The 24,751-nt window shown below is 42.8% G+C and overlaps 1 protein-coding gene across 3 annotated transcripts in view; it reads right to left on the bottom strand.

Moving 5' to 3' along the window:
* CSMD1 (CUB and Sushi multiple domains 1) overlaps positions 1 to 24,751 on the bottom strand; it is a 2,053,194-nt gene that overhangs the window by 703,689 nt on the left and 1,324,754 nt on the right. For all 3 annotated transcript variants that reach the window (XM_070047233.1, XM_070047234.1, XM_070047235.1), the window contains one exon: positions 23,354 to 23,431. In XM_070047233.1, coding sequence (XP_069903334.1) covers positions 23,354 to 23,431 — 78 coding nt within the window. The remainder of the gene's footprint in view (positions 1 to 23,353; positions 23,432 to 24,751) is intronic.

Genomic DNA, 24,751 nt, shown 5'->3' with positions numbered 1-24,751 from the left:
CTTTTCTATCCATCCTCTCTGCAGATCTGAATGTGACAGCTTCTCTCATTTAAATCTGAATTTTCCTGTAACACAAATATATTTCTTGCCTCACTGACTCTTTTTGTTGACAAGGGAGTTCAGGTCATCAGAACCATGGAGAACTTAGTCTATATGCCTTTTTTAAAGTAATTGCAATATCAATATCTCTCATTAAGACACAGTGAAAAGTACATATGAGTGCCTGGCACATATCAGACACAATAAAGACACACACAAATGAGTGATTGAACACAATAGCATAATTCATGTAAAAGTACAAATATCATGTCTTTGGTGTTGAGATGGAAGGCAAGAGAGGTGTGAGGCACCTCTTAGAGATGCCTGTGGGAAGTTCAGTCGTCCAGTGATGCTTGTGAGTAATGGAGAAGGGGCTGCACAGGGTGCCCTGCACTCGCACTGCTGTCTGTGGAACTTTTACGTGCATTTGGCCCAGTTACTCAAACTGTGTGTCCAGTTTCCTAATGCAGAACAGAGATAGCAGCTCCCTCTCACAAGGATGGGGAAAGTATTCTTTACAACATGATGGGACTTCAAAAAGTTCATGAAAGAGGTCTATTAAGAAAAAACTATGCATGGATTTCAAAATTTTTTCACCAAAATAAACTTTTCTTTTAACTATATCTTTCTATGAACTTTTTGAAGTATTCTCATACATATAAAACAGTTATAATGCATACACTTAATAGTAGCTATTACTCATAAATATTGTTTACACAATGAAATATTGAAAAAAAACACTTAGAAAAACATAATTAATAGACTCTTCTAGCGAAACAGAGGAGACCTCCCGTAAGATTTCTCTGGGCCACTCTACTTCACTCTTTCCTCCTCTATTTAAGAAACCTTTACACTTAAAATGTTTTGGGTGAGATAGCAGCATGACACAGGTTCTGACATGCCACAAAGAATGGAGACTACAGTAATGCTATAGTAATCATGACAAAGCAGTCCTAGATAATGGATAGATCAATAGACAGATCAATAATACAGCAAGATAGAGTCCAGAAACGGACCTGTTAGACAACTGATCGTTGCCAAGAGAGCTGAGGCAATACAATGTAGAAAACACACACACACACACTCTCTCTCCCTCTCTCCCTTCCTCCTTCTCTCCCTCTCTCCCTCTCTCTCTTGCTCTCTCATAGATGTGTGTATGTATGTGTGTGTGTGTATAACTTTTGAATACATAAATCTTTAAAAAACATGAAAAACTTCTACTCTGCAAAAAGAATACCAAAAGGATGATTATACAAGCCACTGGTAAAAGACTGTTACCTAAAATATGTGAAGAATTCTCAGAATTCCGCAATTAAAAATAAACAAAAATCTAAATGGTCAAAGGATCTGGAGACACCTCACTAAAGAGGATAAACTAATAAACACAAGACATGATGAGGGAGTTGTAAGTTAGAACTATGATGTGACACCGGGGCACATCTCTCAGAGTGGCTAAAATCCTGAACCCTGACAGCAACAAACACTGTTGTGAATGTGGAGCAACAGGAACTTTTAATCATTAATGGTGGGAAGCAAAATGGTACAATTACTGTGGAGAACAGATTGGTTGCCCCTTATTAAATTAAAACTATTCTAACCTTATGATCCAGCAATTGTCCCCTGGTGTTTATCCAAAAGAGTAGAAAATGTACCCATACAAAAACTCAAACATGGCATCATTTATAGCGGCTTCTATGCAGTCACCACAACCAGAAAACCATAAAGAAATCCTTCAGGAGTGAATGGACAGATATCCATGGGTTATAGTTATGTCTAGATGATAGAGTAATATTCAGCAATGGATAACTGAGAACAATGAATTATCAAGCCATGAAAGACATGGGAGAAGCATAAACGCATATCATAAATTGAAAGACCTGGCTAAGTCTAAAAGGCCAAATGCTACATGATCCCAGTTATGACATTCTAGAAAATGCAGCACTATGGAGACAATGTAAAGATCAGTGCTCACCAGAACCTGGGGGGAGGCAGAGAGGAACAGGAAGACCAGAGAGGAAGCTCAGGGCAGTGAACCTGCCCTGGGTGACTCTCTAAGGGTCACATTAAAGCACAGGCCATTGCACATTTGTCCAAACCACAGAATATGAACTGTGGACACCGGGTAAGCAGCTGTGCCAACGCAGGTCACCCGTGGCAACAAATGCATCATCTGCTAGCAATGCTGACAGTGGAGGAGGGCAGGGAATCAGGAAACAGGATTATGTGGGAACAGTGTGTACTTCACACATGATATGGTGCAAGATTAAAACTACTTAAAAGAGATGACATTTTTTAATTAAACAAATGAACAAAAAAAGCAAACAGAACCCCCCCAAAAAAACTAAAAAGAATGTAGGTTGAATTGACAAACAGATACAGATATTAGCAAGGAAGCTGTAGATGGTAAAACTGATGTCAGCATTTGAAAGAAGTTCTTACTAATTTTGTTCATCTATTTCAATAAGTTCCTTCTCAAACGCATAACTGAATTGGAACTGGCTTCCACTAAGTCAAAAATAAATATGATACTATGTAGAACTTTGGCTTGTTCTAAAACCACTTGTTTGCCTAAAAATATAATAGGGAGATACAGAAACAGACAAAAGATCAGGGTTATAATATTTATAACATGCAAAATTTTAACAATGAAATGCATACTTTCTGAACTAAGACCTCCTGAACTAAAGACCTCTTTGAATTTTGCAGGGGAGTTTGGAAGAAACAAAGAAAAACCCTGACATGGGAGAGGAATAAACATTAAAATAGGCTGGAGACAACTGTCAATCAAATGCAAATTGCAGAACGTTTGAAACCTTGCTTTATACAAGCTTTGTCTAAAAATATTCCATCACAATTTTAAAATACTGGACATAGCAAGAAACTCAGAAATTTGTTTTCACTTTGTTGGTTGTGTTAATTGTACTATTTGCAGTGATGTTATTTTCAGAAAGTTTTTGTGTGTGTGCTTGAATTTCTCCATCTTAAAAAGATTAAAGTAACTAAAGGAAGGAAACATTTCGAAGCTAGAAAGCATTAGCTCACTCTGGATGCTGTCTGTGGAATCACGCACTGTATGTATTCTCATTTTATATGAGATGTTCTAAGGGCCATCTTGCCTAGAAATGTGACTAATATAATCATTCCTAACCCATCAAAAGACGAGAAAGTAAGAGCAGACAATGCCACGGTTTAAGACTGTACACTCTTCCAAGTGTGGGGAGCACGTCACGTCGCACTTGTGAGGAAGCTGTCACCAATTCCTACATCTCAGTCACGGAAGTTTGAGCTCTCTGCCAGAGGTGTGTGACTAGCGATAGATGAGGCCATGCTGGGATGATCTGGCTAACTGTTGGTGCTTCCATGGGGCATGCTGGCTTACACTATCTAAAATGCCGGACTCCTGTAGGTAGTGTTTAGGGAACAAAGGGGTTGGTGGAACAGTTTGAAGTTATTATGAGTTGATGTACAGAGACTCTTGTGAATAGTGTTTTGCGCTCACTTTGCCTGTGCCATTTCAATTTCCCGCTGCTCAGAGATGTGACATTCCACTGACTACTTCCTTGTCACACGTCTAAGGACAGCTCTGCTCTTATTCCAGTAAATACAGGTTGATCATCCTTTATCCAAAATGTTAGGGCAAGATTTTTGTCTTTTGATTTCAGATTTCTTCAGATTTTTGAATATTTTCATATATGTAATGGGATAGCTTAGGGATGGGAATCAGCTGGAAATTTGGAATTCATTTCTGTTTTATGTACATCTAATACACAGGACCTAAGTGTAATTTCACACAATGATTTTAATACACCTGTATTTTGACTGTGATTTGTTCATTGTTAGAGGACATGAGGTCAAGTTTGGAAATTGCCACTTGTGGCATTGTGCCAGCACTCAGTATATTTCATATTTGGAGCATTTTGGATTTTGGATGTTCAACAGACACACTCAACATGTTGTACACTTAGAATGTGCTCACACAAAACACACACACACAAAAAAAACAATAAAAGAATCTACACACCACATGGTAGGCCTTGTTATAATTGCCTTCCATGAGTCTTCTCCTGGAATCCTTTCAACAGCCTAAGAGTCAAGTCTCATTATTACCCTGCTCTAAGGGATGGAAAAAAAATAACAACAAGCAAGCAAAGGCTCAGAGCAGAAAGGGGTTTGGCAAAGTTATCGTCTGCACAGAGGAGGCACCATGGTTCTACCCCGGTGAGCTCAGAACTTACAGGAGCTCTGAATGAGAGATTTCCCCAGCATGTCACAGACACTTGTTAAAGTTAAATTGCACAGACTTCTATTAAAATTATGTAATGAGGGTGTTATGAAATGTCACCAGTAAGTCTTGACCTATACATAATGAGTTCAGGGATACTCCCTAGAGTGCTTGCTGTAGCAAATATAAAATAATAATAAACATTAATCAAAACAAGAATTAAGAAACTTGTCAGCCTTGGAGAAAGTATTTGAAAGCATTTTCTTTCACCTGTGGATAAATTTTTAGAGTTGTATTCAGGGCCCATCAAGTAGAGGCAGGTAGGTGGCTGCCCTCGCCAAACTGCGGATTAGTACCTTTAACCAATCTTTAGTGCTTTTAACCAAACATTGCAAGTGCATTTTATTAGCTGATTTTATTCAAAGTGATCCCTATGATAATATGACCTCAACTCTGAACATGCTCCTGTATTGTCCATTTCTTCGTAATAGAGCAGGAAGACTGAATCTTCCACTTTGGGATATTCTGAGGCCTATGTGCATCACTAATTATCTATCAATATTGTTTCCTTGGGGAATGTGAACATTCTATTGATACGTTGGTCTTTATGTCTTAAAGATATGTGATTAACTTGATTATGTCTTATTTCTTCACAAAAGTAAAATTAATATTATCTAGAAATACACCATTAGAAGATTCACAATATTAAAGTTCTTCTCTGTGACCAGGTATCCATCCACTGCCTATTACATACAACAGATAAGTAGAGAGAGAGAGAGACCAACAGACACTGAAAGATACTATAACCCACTCTGTGCCAGGAACTTTGTTGTGGGAGTCAAACTGGTCAGGGAGTCCAGACTATTTATCAAATGCCTATTATACAATAGGCATTTTATAAATTTTGATCATAAGCAAGTAGAGGGCACGGTCTCCTATCAAGGAGCTTGTGTTTCAGGAGACAAAAGGAAAATAGAGTCATCCTTCAATATCTTCAGGAGATATGTTGCAGGACCGCCCCCCATCCCTGTAGATATACGACTCTGAAGATGCTCAAGTCCCTTCCATAAAATGGGACAGTGTTTGCACAGAGCCCACAAATGTCCTCCTCTGGACTTCACATCGCCTCCAGATTACTTACCATACCAAATACAACACAAATATTATGAAGAAAGTTGTTATACTCTTGCTTAGGGAGCACTGACATTAAAAAGAACATGCACCTGTTCATCACAGATGCGATTTTAAAGAACAGTTTTGAGTGATGGGATGTGGAAGCCATGGATCTGGAGGGCTGACTGCATCTATAATGAACAAATAGGGTTTTTGTGTGTGTGTGTGTGTGTGTGTGTGTTTTTTTCTTTTTTTTTTTTTTTTTAACTCATTGGCAGACAGCACAAAAATGGTGAAACCAGATTGTTGGGGAAACTTGTTATTTTTTTGTGAGCCTGGAAGTGAGCTGACCGAGCTGGTGGGCTGCAGGATGCAGTCTTGAGGTTGTGAGCAGACTGAAGGGGAGGAGACAGATGCAAGGAGCACCATTCACACACTAACCATGTGTTTACTGTATTGAGTCCCTGCCGTGTCACAACCACAGTTCTCCACTGAAGCAAACATTTAAATCCCAGCCTCATTACTGTGAGGCAACAAACAAGATCTATAATGTTTAGAATATTTAGATTTGGTTCAGCATTGTGGCACAGCAGGTAAAGCTGCCATGTGTGAAGCTGGCATAGAATACGGGCACTGATTCATGTTCCAGCTGCTTCACTTATGATCCAGTTCTGGGTTAATGGCACTGGAAAAAGCAGCATAATAGGGTTCAAAGGCTTGAGCCCCTGCCACGCATGTGGGAGACCTGAATGAAGCTCCTGGCTTCAGCATGGTTCAGCCCCATTGCCCCAGGAGTGAGCCAGCTGATGAATGATCTGTCTCTTTCCCTTTCTCTCTTTCTACTTTCAAATAAATAAGTGACTCTTAAAAAAGAGTATTTTTGGCTATCATACAATAGAAACAGAGAAATAAAACAAGAGAATAGTGAAGTGTTTGCATATTTGTGTTCTGAGTGCATGTTCTACTGATACATGTGTGTGTGTGCAAACTGTGTTTGGGTTGGTATGTGTGTGCTATTAGCTAAGTGGCATGTGTATGTGGAAAAATACAAGCTTGTTGAGTTTGTATATGTATGTGTATTTTTCATGTTTGTGTTCATGTTGGAATGTACAGGTACGCATGTTGACTATGTATATCTTTCTCTCTCTCTCTCTCTCTCTCTCTCTCTATATATATATATATATATATATATATAAAAGTTGGAGTTGGGTAAATATGTTTGTGCTCGTTGGGGTCTCAGAGACGCCCTCACTGCAAATGTGAACGTGGACACAAGGGAGATGTGGCTTATGTGTCCAAAGGCATCATGGATCTGGAGCAGGTGCAGCAGGGCTCTGCTATGTGTGGGCACTGATGCTGGAGTATCTAGGCATGGCTTCCAGGGCACCATCCAGGACAGGTGAAGGACATTGGGTGGCTCAAAGGATGAGGCTTTCCACAAGTTCATGACCAAAAGGCTACAGGCCCTGCCTGCTGCTGCTCCAAGAGAACACTCCAGGGAGACAGCTGCATATGTGAGTCTGGGGTCAGGAAGAAGCCCATTTACAAACTGCAGTGTAAAGTAAAATGATAGATATTTGCCGCTCAGTATCCCTAGACTAGACGGAATGTGTCAAGCAAAGACGTGCAGACTCGCCTCCAGGAGTCTTAGAAGATGATAAGGGGGGTCGGCACTGTGGCGCAGGTTAATCCTCCACCTGTGGTGCCGGCATCCCATATGGGCACCAGTTCTAGTCCCAGCTGCTCCTCTTCCCATCCAGCTCTCTGCTGTGGCCTGGGAAAGCAGTAGAGGATGGCCCAAATCCTTAGGCCCTTGAACCCGCATGGGAGACCCAGAAGAAGCACCTGGCTCCTGGCTTTGGATCTGCGCAGCTCTGGCCATTGCAGCCATTGGGGAGTGAACCAATGGATGGAATATTTTCCTGTCTCTCTCTCTCTCACTGTCTGTAACTCTACTTCTCAAATAAATAAATTTTAAAAATCTTTAAAGAATAATAAAGAAGATGATTAGGAAATTGGCTCAAGACATGAATGGGCAGTATGGAGAGCAAAAGATTCTGGGCTGAAAGACACTTGTGTTTGAGTCATGAGCAACAGAAAAGTGTGTCCCTAGTTGTGTAAGGTGTGCATGGATTTGTACATGCACGTGTATTTGTGTGTGAACCTGTAAATGGTTGATACCCCTGTGTAAGAAGGGCAATGAGGGGCTGGCTCCATGGCGCAGTAGGTTAATTCTCCTCCTGTGGTGCCGGCATCCCATGTGGGTGCCAGGTTCTAGTACCAGTTGTTCCTCTTCCAGTCCAGCTCTCTGCTGTGGCCTGGGAAAGCAGTAGAGGATGGCCCAGGTGCCTGGGCCCCTGGTCTCCCGCATGGGAGACCAGGAAGAAATACCTGGCTCCTGGCTTCAGATCTGCGTAGCTCGGGCCGTTGCGGCCATTGGGGAGTAAACCAACGGAAGGAAGACCTTTCTCTCTGTCTCTCCCTTTCCCTGTCTGTAACTCTACCTCTCAAATAAATAAATAAAATCTTTAAAAAAAGAAAGAAGGGCAATGATTAGGCAGGAGTGAAAAGAACTAGATAACAGGGCATTTAAGACAGGTAATCAGGTTTATCTGCAGGTACAGTAAACTTTTCAAGACTTTGGAACCTGAGTGAGGAGGATACCTTATCCAGTTAAAACTGTGGTGCTATAATGTGGAATTTACAAATTCATGTCCTTTATCAAAAACACTACACACTCTATTAGAAATGCTGGGTAACAGCAAATAAAAAAAAAGAATTACTCAAATTGTCCTGTATGCTTAGCTTTGCTCTAATGAAATACATTCCAGTTAATCCTCCTATTGAATATTAATGTAAAAATATTGAGAAATACAAGTACAGCTTTATTTCATGCTAATTAGCATTTACTAGAGATGTGTAAGAGAACGATAATAGAGTATCTATTCATTTGTTTTCCTGCAGATAAAAGAAAATTATTATTTTGAAGGATGGCTGTGCTAGAGGCAAATGTTCATATATTTTACTAGAACATCCAGAGAAAAGATTTTCGTCATCTGTGTTGTGAAGAGGAACAAAAAGCTAAGCTATTCATTCAACTGTAGCAAATTTAAATGTGCCAATGTAGTGCAAAAAGGATGAAAAGTAAAACTAAAGCCAGGTCAAAACACATGGCAAATAATTTTTAGACGGATTCTAGCAAATTGTGTCTGAAAGCAAGTCAAAATCAGTTTGGTTGGAAAGAAAGATTACAGCCAACCTGTAGTCTACAGATACTCAATGCACTGCAGATCAAACAGCAACTCTTATTCAATATAAATGCATCTTTCTTTCATTTCACAGGAATCATCAGCTTATTTTTCACATGATGTATTCACATAATGCTTTGGTATTATTTGAATTCTTTTGTGTTTTTAAAAGAATAACATATAAATAAGTCCTTCCAAAAAATACATTCATATGTCTGTAGCAGCAAATCTCACAATAGCTGAGGTATGAAATCAACCCAAATGCCTATCAATTGATAACTGAATAAAAAAATCGTGGTATATATACACCATGGAATACTACTTGGCCATAAAAAGAATGAAATCTTGTATTTCATAAAAACAAAATAGATGCAATTGGACACCATTATGCTTAGTGAAATAAGCCAGTGCCTAGAAGACGTATCCTGATTAATGGTAATTAACCTAAAGCATAAAAATATTTATGAGTGAAATTGACAATTTGATATTTGATTACTGTGTGATAATAAAGAAAATTGAATATGACATTGCAAAAAATTAAAAGAAAAATAAGAAAAGAAGGAGGGAGAGTAAGAACAAGGGAGAGTAGAGTCAAAAGTGTCATTATGCTCTTAAAACTATACATACGACATCTGTGAGATTTGTTCCCCTTATATAAATACAAGGATTTTCAAAAAGCAGTGATTTCAGCTGGCGCCGTGGCTCACTAGGCTAATCCTCCACCTTGCGGCACCGGCACACCGGGTTCTAGTCCCGGTCGGGGCACTGGATTCTGTCCCGGTTGCCCCTCTTCCAGGCCAGCTCTCTGCTGTGGCCCGGGAGTGCAGTGCAGGATGGCCTAAGTGCTTGGGCCCTGCACCCCATGGGAGACCAGGGTAAGTACCTGGCTCCTGCCATCGGATCAGCGCGGTGCGCCGGCCATGGCGGCCATTGGAGGGTGAACCAACGGCAAAGGAAGACCTTTCTCTCTGTCTCTCTCTCTCACTGTCCACTCTGCCTGTCAAAAAAAAAAAAAAAAAAAAAGGCAGTGATTTCTAATGTAAGCCACCTATGGAGAATGGTGGAAGTTATATCAGTTGTACTTTTGTACAAAACAGCTGTGAGGATATCCTTGGATAGAGGATGGATAATTTCTTAGAAAATCCTGAATTTGAATTTTTACTTAAAGTCATCATTTCCCCAGATAAAATATGAAAGCATTTCATTGGGATTCACATGATTTATGTTATCCCATGTGCCTTTACACGGATATTTGAAAATATAGGCAACTGAATATCTACAAGTATTGTAGTAACAATTGTAGTGTGCAGTCTGGGCAAAATATGACACTTCCCATCCCCTAAGCACCTTACTAATTACTTGGTGTGTTCATCTCATCTACTCAACTTACCACAGACCTTCACATCTTAAACCATGATACGGGATCAGCGTTGTGGTTTCTCACGTAAAGGTGCTACTGCAAAGCAGGCATCCCATATGGGTGCCATGCCACATCCAGGCTGCTCTACTTCCAGTGCAGCACCTGGCTAACATATCTGGGAAAAGCAGCAGAAGATGGCCCAAGTATAAGTGTCTGGGCCTCTTGCCACACACATGGGAGACCCAGATGGATCTCCTGGATCCTGACTTTGGCCCGACCCCACTGGTTGTTGCAACTATTTTGGGGGAGTGAACCAGCATATGGAAGCTCTTTCCCTCTCTTATAGCTCTTCCAAGTAAAAAAATGACTTCATCCTCTAAAGTAAATTACCCTTGAATGTTTCTCTGCCTTTATTTTCTTTTTATGAAAATAATGTAAATGCACAAAACACAAGGGATATGACTGAACAAATGCTATACCAAATAAATCTAAATATTTGCTGTAATTATCTAATTAAATTAGTTTTAGAAATGAACAATTTTGTGTGGCTAGCACTGTGTCACAGCGGGTTAATGCTCTGGCCTGAAGCACCAGCATCCCATATGGGTACCATTCTAGTCCCGGCTGCTCCACTTCCCGTCAGCTCTCTGCTGTGGCCTGGGAAAGCAGTAGTAGATGGCCCAAGTCCTTGGGCCCCTGCACTCACGCAGGAGACCTGGAGGAAGTTCCTGGCTTTGGATTGGCCCAGCTCCGGCTGTTGTGGCCAACTGGGGCATGAACCATCAGATGAAAGACCTACCTCTCTCTCTCTCTCTCTTTCTTTCTCTCTCTCTGCCTCTCCTCTCTGTGTAGCTCTTTCAAATAAATAAATAAAACTTTTTTTAAAAAAAAAAAGAAATGAACAATTTTGTAACTCTGCTGATGATACCTAAGGCCGGTCAGTAAAAGAAACCAAATCATACATGTTAATCCTAAAAGTATAGGGCCAAATTAGAAATTAAAAATCAAGAATACTCAAAAACTCAATAGAAACTTGCAAAATGATATGTTATCTTAAAAACTAAAAATAAATAAAGAATTTTAAAAATTTACAAAAAAAAAAACAGAAAGGGAGAAGAAAAGAGGGTGGGGATAGGCAGGGACGAAGGGAACATCAATCATTATGTTCTTAGAATTGTACCTACAAATCATATTGAAATGTTAAAAGTGATTTAAAAATAACAAAAACATTGTAGAGAATGGAATTGAGAGATAAATTTCTTTTGCCACAGAATTTTTTGAAATTCATGCATATGAAGTATCTTCAAAGATTCATGAAAAACATGTATTATGAACAAAATATGCATGAATTTCAACTTTTTTGCACTAAGATAAAGTTATCTTTTAATTCCATTTTTCCATGAAGACTTTGAAGTCCTCTTGAAGAAAAAAGAACTCTATTTACTATCTATCTGAATTGAAATTTAGTATACTCTATTTCCATTTACTGAATCTGGCAACACTACAAGGGGACTATATCATACAAACATCTACTCAGCTGTGGAAGAAATGGCACTCTGTGTATGAGTAGAAGCCCTTCACAGATATGTGTGCCTTGTGAAATTACTCATGAACTTGCTATTGAACATGCAAGAAGGCAAGACTCTAAAAGCTGTTAAAATGTTATTAATATATGACTTATATGGAGAATAAAACACCAATAAAGATGAAAAAAGAAATTTGCAAAATGTGTATCTTTCATTTCTTATTTCTGGATGAATACAGGTTGTTTAAACTGCCACAAAATGTCTTTGTGAAAGAAAACACTTTTTTGGTGCTTTGCCTTCTAAACACAGGTTCAGTGACCTCTCAGATGGGGCTGGAGGCTATCAGCACAGCCTGCAGCCCAGGTCCTTGGGAACATGGCTCTGCCCTTCCCACATGCAGGGCAGAAACCAGTCAGCACCCTCGATGCCACAAATGTGATTGTATGCCAATGTTCCTATATCTTCCAGCTCCTAAGACAACCGAGAATCTATGGATTTTATTTGACTGAAGTCCAACAACTCAATAAGAGATTGATTCTTCCTAAGAACCACTGAAGTATAGAAAAAGCTGCAGGCTGGGATAAAATATTTGCAAAGCACATGACCTGCAAAGGATTAGTATCCATAATGCCCAAAAGTCAATACAAAAAATGACTTAAGCAGAAAATGGGCAAGATATATGAACAAATGTTTCAATGCAGAAGATGTAGGCATGGTAAATGAGCACATAAAAAGATATTCAAGCTCACTAGCTATTAAAACATGAAAACTAAGACCATAATGAGCTATCACCACTTTCCTAGCAGAATGGCTGAAACAAAAATAAAATGCAGTAACACCAAACACTGGTGAGGATGCTGAGAAATGGAATTGCATCTGTGTTGCTGGCCAGACTGTAAAATGGTTCAGACTCTGTGAAAACTAGAGTTTCCTATAAAATTGAGCAGGTAATTATTGTATAACCTAACAATTACATTCTTAAGGTTTTTGTCCAAGAGAATTTAAAATCCATGTGCATGCAGAACCTGCACACAAATGTTCATACACATTTTATCCATAATTACCAAAAACTGGCAGTATCTTTCAAGGGTTCAGTGGGTGAAGCAAATGTGGTACATCCACACAATGAGACTCTATACAGCCACAAAACAAGAGCTACTGATGGCTACTGATGGATGAAGCAGATTGGACAGATTTCAAAGGAACTGTGCTGAGTACGAATGTTATCCACAGAGGGTTACATATTATATGATTGCATTTATATGACAATCTTAAAAAAATAAAAGTGTAGAGGTGGAGACCAGATTAGTGGCAGCGAATGTGGATACAGAGGGTGGTGAAGGGATTCTTCTGCCATCTGATTGCAATAGCAGTCAAGAGTTTACACCTGTGATATAATTACATAGAGCTACATACTACGAATACACATACACATATGGTACACACAAAACTGGAGAAACCTAAATAACTTCAATTAATTTTCCTAATGTCAATTTTTGAGGTTTTTATTATTATAATATCATTATGCAAGGTGTGACCATTCAGGGAAGCTGGGTGAAGGGTACAAAGTCTCTTGGTAAATGTATCCTTTTGTCAATTTCCTGTGAATCTATTATAAACTCAAAATAGAAAGTTAGGAGGAAAGGTTGGCTACTATTTGAATGTTTTGAAGACATGGTATGGGGACCAGGAGATGTGAACAAGGCGCCAGAGCGGGTCAGCTGTGATGCAGGTGGAGTAATCGCCCAGCGCCCTCTCGCCTGCATCCACAGAGTCTACTAAGGGATGCCTTCCTCCTGGGATTTCACTGAGGCTTAAATAAACTCGCAGCTCCCATTCCTCTCCTTACATTTTCCATATTACAGAACGCACAGACACGCCTTGCCTAGAGTCAACACTGACAGCCAGGCAGCACGATCGCCATTTGATCGTCATGGGCCGAATCACACTGAAACTTCCTGCTCCGCAAGACAACATGATCAAGTCTTAGGAAACTAATTTCTGCCAGAAAATTGAAGTCAGTTTCAAATTTATGGCTCTGTAATTTGAGGAGAACTCCAAGGAAAGAAACTAATCTGAAGACACATTTGGTTTTCTCTTTGTGCCTTTGTGATGACTTTCCCTGGGTTCCCCTTGATCTTGTAGGTACTTCCTGATTATTAACTCTTGTTCTCTTAACTGCAGCTCTACCCAGGCTTATAAATGTATTGTGCAGATGTGATTTCCTTGTGTATGAAATAGTCTCTGACTTTACTCACTCACAATGACTAGACCACAGGAGATGATTACAGTGCCACAGTGGTTCTCTCCTCTGACTGCTCCTGGGATGATTTTCACCGCATTTACATCGAAGCACCAATAAACCCACAGTCCTCTAGAGACTCAGAATAGTTCCCACCCAATTACACAGAAAGATTAACTTATTCTGCTTTCTAAAACGTGATAAAAAATCACATAGTATGTCTTGTTTCTAAAAGAAAAAACAACAACCAAGCTGAGACCCTTCAACCTCTATGAGGTCAGAACTCCCCCAATTAACTCATGCAAATAAAAGATGGCAATCTTGAATAATTTTGCAAAGTGAGCTGTTCTCTTTAGTCAATCAATTATGCTCTATAATTGCATGCTAAAACCATTTACAAAGTATTTTACTTCATGCAAGGGCTGCAATTCAATTTAAATGCCTATAACATAACCCGGCTACATCTTGCCTTACATATTTTAATAGATGCTTTTTTCCTGGATATTTACAAAATTATACATGTAAATAATATGTTGAATAATTGATGAGCCACCTAGTTTTGCTACTCATTGCCAGTGATAATGTTCTTTCCAAAATGTCTCCTCACAGCAAAACTGTACACAGCATTTAAAGACATGTTAGCTCCCACAGTCACAAAGGCCTATTTAGAAATTGTCAGCATAATTCACTCACCTGATTGATGACGCAACATCTACAATCTATATATACTCACACTACGTGGATATGGATCTTTGTTAAGAAAACAAAGATCTTTAACAATTGCCACACTCCATATTATTGCATTTTAGGGAATAAAGTAGATTGAGGTTATTATCCTTCTTGTTTTATTAAGCCTTTATGCAACAGCTAGAGGTTAATGGAGCTATTATTTTTCTCACTGTCAGACTGCTTTAAAGGCAGATCTAGAGTATTGGTGCCAGGAATCCGACACAGAAGGGCAGGCATGCCTGGTTCCCTACGGTCCAGAAGGATACCTGTGACTCGGACTGCAGAAAGGCCCCTGAAAATAGAGCCAGATAGGTGCAGGCGCAAACTGTCTCTAACAATATTCTTATTGCAAAACAGGTGCTTTCTTTGTCATTGGGTAAAGTGAATCACATTAACTATCACAGATTGTTCACTTGGGAATTAATAGAACAATATATCTGGTTATTTGGGGGAATTATGGCCTGATAAAAATGCCAGTGGGAAATGAATTCTGGAATAAAGTTTCACAGCTTGAAATACATACAGCCAGTGGGTTGTGGGGTGGGGTTCCCCTGGTAGCCCTGACTTTTGAGTCCTGGAAGTCAGATTGAGGTTTATGAACAGTCTCCTCTGTCCCTGTCCCCTTATCTCACAGTCTGCTTCAATCTCTGTACCCGGAGAAGCACTTTGTAGCTTTCTCAGAGTCTGCGTTTCTCTGAAATTCTTCAAATGTTCTTCCCTAAAAGCAAGCATGGTCCAGCCATCAATTCAACAACAAATGGATGCATTCAGCAATGGTGTAGAGGGTGTTAGGCACTACTACAGTGTAGAATTCAGACTGACAATGAGATCTTATTACTGACTGTCGTCACCTTGTGATGCAACCTTGAAGGTAAAATCTCTGTTTCTTACAGTTTCTATGCTTCCTTCTAGGTGGGGATAGAACGATTGGTGGCCTTACTGTATTTTGTTTTCATTGCTAATTATTTGTGCTTCTCTCATGGAATGCATGCAATTTTATAATAGTCATGATTTTCTCTTAACCAATGTCTGACAAATGTTCATTAAAGGAACGTTCAGGACATGCAGCCACCGAGGAGGAAACACGAAGACAATTCCCTGACATGGCATGTTTGGGGCTCTGAGAAAGGCTGCTCCATTCTGGAAGCACCTCATGCCTATCCAGACTTTGAAAGACCTGTAGACCACGATCATCTCAAGGGGAGAAACACATTCTGCTCATTTCTGTGGCAGCTCCTGGACCTTCCTCAACACGGGTCTGTGGAATGCATGCACGAAACCATGCAGCATGACTTCGTGGAGGAAAACACGGGCTTCCCCTCAGTATGTCCCACATCACAACTATGTCGCTCAGTCCTCCACCCGCAGATGCAGGTGAGTGTGCTCCTGGGACTCCCTTCAGTGCTCAGTAGAAACCAAGGAACAAAGCAGACAAAAACATCGCATCCATATCTAGCTGGAAGGCAGGGAGGGAGAAGCAGGACATTGTAAGATTCTACGAGAGGAGGAAGCCTCGCTAAAGCTCACGGACATGTGTACCATGCATGGGTTTTAAAATTAGTTTGCATCAAAATTTTATTTTGTTATTTTTCCACAAAATTTTTGTCATACCCTCAGATATAAGTGAACATGACAAAAACAGAGCTGGTGACAGAGGACAAAAGAACTCTTAGATGGACAACAGGTGTGGAGGTCCAGCGAGGGCCTCCAGTAGGGGTATGTTGAGTAACGATGTAGACAAAGTGAGACGTGCTGCTCCCTTGGGTTTGCCATCTCAGAATGAGAGAGGAGGGCAGAGCACAGAGGTGGGAGTGATGCATGTGGGGGATGAGAGGAGGGCAGAGCACAGAGGTGGGAGTGATGCATGTGGGGGATGAGAGGAGGGCAGAGCACAGAGGTGGGAGTGATGCAAGTGGGGGATGAGAGGAGGGCAGAGCACAGAGGTGGGAGTGATGCATGTGGGGGATGAGAGGAGGGCAGAGCACAGAGGTGGGAGTGATGCAAGTCGGGGATGAGAGGAGGGCAGAGCACAGAGGTGGGAGTGATGCATGTGGGGGATGAGAGGAGGGCAGAGCACAGAGGTGGGAGTGATGCATGTGGGGGATGAGAGGAGGGCAGAGCACAGAGGTGGGAGTGATGCAAGTGGGGGATGAGAGGAGGGCAGAGCACAGAGCTGGGAGTGATGCAAGTGGGGGATGAGAGGAGGGCAGAGCACAGAGGTGGGAGTGATGCAAGTGGGGGATGAGAGGAGGGCAGAGCACAGAGGTGGGAGTGATGCATGTGGGAGATGAGAGGAGGGCAGAGCACAGAGCTGGGAGTGATGCAAGTGGGGGATGAGAGGAGGGCAGAGCACAGAGGTGGGAGTGATGCAAGTGGGGGATGAGAGGAGGGCAGAGCACAGAGGTGGGAGTGATGCAAGTGGAGGATGAGAGGAGGGCAGAGCACAGAGGTGGGAGTGATGCATGTGGGGGATGAGAGGAGGGCAGAGCACAGAGGTGGGAGTGATGCATGTGGGGGACGAGAGGAGGGCAGAGCACAGAGCTGGGAGTGATGCATGTGGGGGATGAGAGGAGGGCAGACACAGAGGTGGGAGTGATGCATGTGGGGGATGAGAGGAGGGCAGAGCACAGAGGTGGGAGTGATGCAAGTGGGGGATGAGAGGAGGGCAGAGCACAGAGGTGGGAGTGATGCAAGTGGGGGATGAGAGGAGGGCAGAGCACAGAGGTGGGAGTGATGCAAGTCGGGGATGAGAGGAGGGCAGAGCACAGAGGTGGGAGTGATGCATGTGGGGGATGAGAGGAGGGCAGAGCACAGAGGTGGGAGTGATGCAAGTCGGGGATGAGAGGAGGGCAGAGCACAGAGGTGGGAGTGATGCATGTGGGGGATGAGAGGAGGGCAGAGCACAGAGGTGGGAGTGATGCAAGTGGGGGATGAGAGGAGGGCAGAGCACAGAGGTGGGAGTGATGCATGTGGGGGATGAGAGGAGGGCAGAGCACAGAGGTGGGAGTGATGCATGTGGGGGATGAGAGGAGGGCAGAGCACAGAGGTGGGAGTGATGCAAGTGGGGGATGAGAGGAGGGCAGAGCACAGAGGTGGGAGTGATGCATGTGGGGGATGAGAGGAGGGCAGAGCACAGAGGTGGGAGTGATGCAAGTCGGGGATGAGAGGAGGGCAGAGCACAGAGGTGGGAGTGATGCATGTGGGGGATGAGAGGAGGGCAGAGCACAGAGGTGGGAGTGATGCAAGTGGGGGATGAGAGGAGGGCAGAGCACAGAGGTGGGAGTGATGCAAGTGGGGGATGAGAGGAGGGCAGAGCACAGAGGTGGGAGTGATGCATGTGGGGGATGAGAGGAGGGCAGAGCACAGAGGTGGGAGTGATGCATGTGGGGGATGAGAGGAGGGCAGAGCACAGAGGTGGGAGTGATGCAAGTGGGGGATGAGAGGAGGGCAGAGCACAGAGGTGGGAGTGATGCAAGTGGGGGATGAGAGGAGGGCAGAGCACAGAGGTGGGAGTGATGAATGTGGGGGATGAGGAGCTCCTGTAGGTCACTGTAAGGATTTGGATTTATCTGGGCTGCAATTGGAGGTCTGTGAAAGGTGTGGAGCTGCATAAGATTAAACCACTCAGGTTGGTTTTGCATATTGGAATTTAAGTAAAAACAGAATGTTACTCAGTACTACATTTGTTATTAAATAATTCCAGATTTAAGAAAACTAAAATTATGAATTTGACAACAAGGGTGACGAGTGGCCAGGAACAGCATGGCCCAGGGAGACGGAAAGTCTCTGACGATGGTATATTTCAGAAAGTAGATGAAGAGGCTATGCTACTTTAAGAGATAACTCAAACCTCCTACAGTTCCAGTGACAGCATTTGGTGTCCACAGTAGTGGAGACATCATTTGGCAGTGGGATTCTAAAGCTGAGTGACGCATTGTCAAACCCCCTCTTCCCAATCCTTATGTCCAAGACAAAAGGAGGACCAGAGCTGAAAGGAGCTGCTTGCTGTGAATGACCACATTAGGTCAATGCTCTTCACTGTTACTACTGTCTACTTGGAAACATGGACGGATATTAATGTTTTGCTTCAGGTGTTTTTTTCCCAAGATGGAGAAAAAAAATGACCATAGAGCCAAAGGGCAAGGAAATAAGTGGCTTACAGTGGAATGCAGCAGAATCCCAGGGACTTTATTTCCTCATATTCTGCTGTTATTTTTCTCAAGAGCTTGTGAGATACTGTCTTCTATTAAATTTCCTATATTTCAAAATCAGCTTTGCATTAAATAATGATTCTGAATGAACTGCCCTGTACTGCTTGGGCATCAACTTGTGAGTTCTGAAAGAATAACAACAAATCAACATTCAGTTTTTGAAGTCATTTACCTTTAACTTAACCCAAGGGCTAAAATCTCTAGCTCAAAAATACCAAGCAAGGCTTTTGTTAATCCCCCTCCCAGCAGATTAGAAGAGCACAGATGGATTATCTGGCCTGAAAATCCTCACTCTGAGGGCTGCTAAATTTATATTCTGCCAACAAGAATGCCTAGAGGAGAAATGGGAGAAAAATGCTCATCTGCTCTTGCCATCATTGAAGATCACCAAATTCTGTCAACATTGTTGAAAAGCATTAAATGCCATTGCTGTCACTGACAATCATTGACAGCTGTTGCCATCAATGCAAAACACCTACCACGCACCTTCTAATCTTCACTTCCACTTCCCATGGAAATCCCAGAAATACAGAATTTCTGAGTTTTAAATTACACACCATTCTGGATAGTGAGAAGAAATCTCACTTGATTCTGTACCAACTCACCTGGGAGGCGAGTCATAGCTCAGTCCAGCCCATCCACACTCTAAGTGCTAACCTCCACTTCCTCCCCTAGGATTTGCCTCCTTTATCAAACTGACTGCTGAGATATCAGTGCTTTTGTTTGGGTGACCCTTATTTTACTGAAAAATGGCCCCAAAGTACCAGAGTAGTGAGGCTGACAATTCAGATGTCCAAAGAAGTGCAGCAGAATGCTTTAAGTGGAAAGGTGAAAGGACTTGACTTAATCATGAGAGATGCATAGACTAAGGTCTCTAAGATCTACAATGTAGGCCGGCGCCGCGGCTCACTAGGCTAATCCTCCGCCTAGCGGCGCCGGCACACCGGGTTCTAGTCCCGGTCGGGGCGCCAGATTCTGTCCCGGTTGTCCCTCTTCCAAGCCAGCCCTCTGCTGTGGCCAGGGAGTGCAGTGGAGGATGGCCCAGGTGCTTGGGCCCTGCACCCCATGGGAGACCAGGGTAAGTACCTGGCTCCTGCCATTGGATCAGCGCGGTGCGCCGGCCGCAGCGCGCCGACCGCGGCGGCCATTGGAGGGTGAACCAAGGGCAAAGGAAGACCTTTCTCTCTGTCTCTCTCTCTCACTGTCCACTCTGCCTGTCAAAAAATAAAAAAAAAAAAAAAAAAAAAAAAAAAAAAAAAAGATCTACAATGTAGTAATAATATTGAGAAAGATCAATCATATTAATACAAGTGATGACAGTCAATTGTTCTATTTGCTCTATTTTATTAGTTATTATTAGCTTCTCAGAGAGCATATTTTACAAGCTGAACTTTGCCATGGATCTATCTATAAAGGAGAAGCATACTGTGAAGGGTTCAGTACTAGTGCTGGTCTCTACTGGATCGGATCCACTGGGAAACCACCTCTTGAAATTGACGTGGTCTAATTTCTTCTGAACACTGGGTGCTGTCACTCAGTTACTGCAAAGCAGATGGGGGCAGTTTTCTAAGTTTATGCCGGATACCATTTCTACTGAATGATGCCATGGTTTATGGTGTGGTCTTCCTAAGCTGGAAACAATTAAAAACTTAAGAGCATGACACAGAGTTAATTTCTTCATTATCCTTTGGGTTTCCTGAGAACATTATTAATTACAAACTGGTAGAAAAACTCTCCTCATTCTCAGCATAATTTAGCAAGCAGCCCTCGATGAACGAGGTACCTGCACCATCTCCACACACCCACACCATGTATGGTAAGGTTAATACAATAATGTTAATGTATGCATGTTAATAACAGGGACCACAAGGGCTTGTTGGTGATGGGGAAATCAAAACTGGTTGGAAGGACTGAAGCACTTGGTGATTCCAAAGCAGAATTCACAAGAGATTCTTCAGATCAACGGGCACACATGAGAGGATCTGTATGTTTCATTCATTCTTTTATTTACTCAAACATACTTACTAAGTACTTCCAAGGGGCCTTTAAAAAAGTCATGTCATGTCAGCAACAGAAACCTATGCAGCAAGTGCCACCACCTTTATTAAGAATGTAAGTGACAATGCCAGGAACGGGAACTTGGGGTCCATGGAGGCAAACCTGCGGGCTCACGCCATGTCCAGGCATGTGTTCTGATGCAGCCACTTCCCTCCACCAGTCTTGCACCCCAGACAGTGACCTCCACTCCCCAGATCTCACCTCTGCTCCCACCAAGTAGACCTGCTGTGACACTGAAACTCAGGTGACTTCTACTCAGAGTCTTCACTTCTGTCTATTTTCTGTGTGGAGATGTTTCTCCCAGCTGCGGTTACAGAATGCCCACTCACTGGGGGCCAACATGGGCAGTTTGCAAACACCTCGGTTCATCTGCCTAATGACCCTAGAAAATGACGACTGTTTTAACTTTATAAACGATGAACCCTGGACTTGTTTAAGACCGTACTTTCACAGCCACTGAGTCTCTTTCTCTCTGACTTCAAACCCTTGTCCCTTGCTCCATGAAACAATTCACTTGATTTTCTCAACCACACCTTTCATAGGACTAAATGATTACAACTGACCGCAATGCTGATCCCACAGGGCTGACAGTTTCTGGAATTACTCATTTTCTCTAATGACTAATTCTTATTTCTGGCCAAAATAGTTTAATATCATTAGGAAAAAGAACAAAACACTTTATAATACCAAACAAGTTATTATATATTTGTCTCCAGGTTCACATAAGGAAGAAGTAATGCACTCCCTACAAAAACACTTGGCCTGGGTGTTAACCTGCCAGGTTAATGCAATGTCCAATTGACCTGGAATCGGACTGATGTTGCTTGAATACCAGGGTTCCATGCTGAATTTCAGATCACTTCAGCAGGGTTTTAATCACCAAAATCATTTTCAAAATCATCATAAACACTACATCTTTCCTCTAGAGAACTTCCTGAACTAAAATATAATAATAATAAAATATTAAAACTGTATTTTTTTAAGTTCCACTCTTTCATTTCTGTGTCTCAGTTGCTTCCATCCTTTCCGATTTTACTTTTCCCAGAAGGGCCCTAGCAGCAGTTCACCATGAAGCCTTACAGATCAGACTTCCAGGAGGGGCTGACATGGGCCCCAGGGATGGACCTGAGTTTGGGGATCTAGCCCCTGCAGGCCATATCTCAGTGGGGTCTGTGTCTTCAGCTCCCAAAGCCCCAGGCAGCAGCAACACACTAACATTACCCAGGCAGGAAACCCTAAACAGGCATATTGAGAAAGCAGCACAGGGGAGTCCAACATGGCTCCCAACAGGTTCTCATTGTTTTTATTCACTAATTTTAACAGAGTATTTGTCATGGATAAAACCATTCACAGAGTTCAAAAATGCCATGCACACGAAAATAGAGCCAGTGGGTTTAGGGAATGCAGATGTCTCCCATATCTTATGCCTCTACTGAGTGCCAGGCAGTGCTACGGGGATTCAAGAGCCTGGACCTGCCACAGGAGAAGTCACCAGGGAGGGGCAGGAGAAGCTCAGGAAGATCTGGGCACAGAGTAAGGGCCACACTGGGAGCCAGCCCACCTAGCATCTCCAGAGTGGGGCTGTGGATCTCCAGTCACAGGGGTGGGGAACCTTTTTTCTGCCAATGGCCCTGTGGATAAATCACTCACAGGCCACACAAAATTGCCAACTGGAAAATTAGTCTGCTATACATTTATTGAATTTTGACTCTTGTCTGTGGTTACCTCGGGTGAGCCAGATCAAATGATTTTGCAGGCCTTATACAGTCTGCAGTCCAGATGCACCCTGCTCCTTAAGGGACAGGTGGACCCTGGGCCTGTGGGTCTCCACTCAGAAGGACAGGTGAGCTCCCAGTGAAGCTTCAGCAAAATCAGTCCACACAGCCCAAGAACCAACACTGGGGAGCAAACCGGGGCACACTACACACACCTGCAGGAGAAGCAGGGGCTTTGCATGGTGCAGCTTTGAAGACAGGATCACACCTTTACTGAGAAGCACCATCAGGGCCCCAAGAAGGTAAGGGGTTAAGGGGTCCAAGAACGAACCAATCACAGGGGTGGCAAGGAGAGGGCGCAGGACTGCAGTTATAGAGGACGCCATCCATACTCAAATCCATAGATTCTAGCACAGCAAAGGGTGACAATTGGGACCTGTTTCCAGATCCTGCTTTATCTAGAAGGACACAGGCCCTGCCCTAAAGCTCCTGCATTTGCATTCTTCAGAAATGAGTGGTCAAAAACATTGCAATGGGGAAATGACAAACTAAATTTGTATTTTATAAAGAAAAATCCGCCTGGTCTATGTGCAGGTCTGTGTGGGAGGAGGTACCGGGATTCTGAAAGCATCTGTTATTCTAAAGAGGGATCTAGAAGGTTCAGTCGCAGGCAGCATGGTGAGGGCACACAGACTGAGATAGACTGAGCAATGGAGTCACCAGGGCACTCTTTATCCCAGGCAACGTTTAGAGGCAGTGAAGAGAAGGAAGGTAAAGTGGGACCAGCAGTTTTTGGAGTAATCTCTGCGTTCTGTCCCTTGTCCCCCTGCCACCTGCCCACCCACAATAGAGAACTCAGCTCTGTGTAGAAGTAAGGACAGCAGACTTACACACAGCGTTCTTGTGGCTGCTTTCCTTGCTGGGAAGCATCTTCACTCCTCTTGACTTCAGCTCAATTGCCTTTTTCACTGGAAAAAAAAGTTCAACCATTAATATGTGAGAGAGGTAGACCGTTCCAGGTTCCTCCTCCCAACACTTTGTCAGACCACCTTTAGCAATCCCTGAAAACAGGACAGTCTTGAGAGCCTAATGGCATGAAGTGAGTGATGAGTGACTTACGAGAGTTTGTATATAGTTACTGCAAGGCCACAAGTGGCAGGGCCCTAGCACAGCAGTGTCAGAAGCTAAAACTAACGCATCTTATAATCTACCCACCACATCCGGGCCCTTCTATCACGAGAAATGGAAAACTCACAATCTCTGTCGTTTCTACAAAGCATTCAGACACATGGCTCTCTCAATATATCACGGTGCTAGAGCTCTCAGCTTCTGCTGCACTTGCGGAAATGTCAGATAAGAATGCAGGGTGCTCATCCGCCTATTCATGCACTCATTTCCCCATTCAGGGTTTAGCAGGTGGACTACTGCTGCAGCCGGTCTGGGACCAGTACATTCTCAGTGCTGCAGATGCCGTGTGAAACAGCACCAGCCCTTCCACAGCCAGCAGGCCACAGGCAGTGCCGGGGCCTCAGGTCCAGGATTCTAGGCATGCTCCTCAGATGAGGCAGCTTCTCCTTAAACGAAAGTAGTGTGTGTGTGTGTGTGTGTGTGTGTGTGTGTGTGTGTAGGGAGTATGTAGACAAAGAATGGTTTGTTAAAAGCAGATGAAAGTAAAAAAGCAAGGAAGAGTGTGGAGGGACTGTGATGTAACTCTGCCCCATCCACATCTAGACTTGGATTTGTCTTTGGCAAGGCACCAGGTGGTGTGATGCCGTGCCACTGTGTGTCTGTGCACTCATGTGTTTCAAGGGTCTTGGTGTAGAAATGACTTTGGCCCAAGAAAATAGGAAGTGGGGTTGGATCCTGCCATCAGCTCTTGGGCAGCCCTATAAGCCCTGAAGGATTCCACCTGTTCTCCACCCTGCTCCAGTGGCCCAGCAGGCGCTCCCAGGGGTATTCATACCTATTCAGGGAGAGCCACAACCTCCAACCCTTCCTGCTTGGGCAAGAGGAACATGAGATGGGGATCAAAAATCAGAATTCTGATGCATCTGGACAGGACATGCTCTTTCCAGGGATGAGTGAATTAAATGCATGGATTATGCCTACATAACTGAGACCAAGTAGGCACAAAACCATCTGATTATCACTAAATTTATTAATAGTTATTTTTCTTTCCAAATGAAATGAAAACTGATTCCTGGTTTCCACTTTAAGATTTTTATTTATTTATTTGAAAGTCAGAGTTACACGGAGAGAGAAGAGGAAGAGAGAAAGAGAGGTCTTCC

The sequence above is a fragment of the Oryctolagus cuniculus genome, chromosome 8, assembly GCF_964237555.1.
Source record: "Oryctolagus cuniculus chromosome 8, mOryCun1.1, whole genome shotgun sequence".
Lineage (NCBI taxonomy): Eukaryota > Metazoa > Chordata > Mammalia > Lagomorpha > Leporidae > Oryctolagus > Oryctolagus cuniculus.
This window is presented reverse-complemented; position numbering and strand designations above follow the sequence as displayed.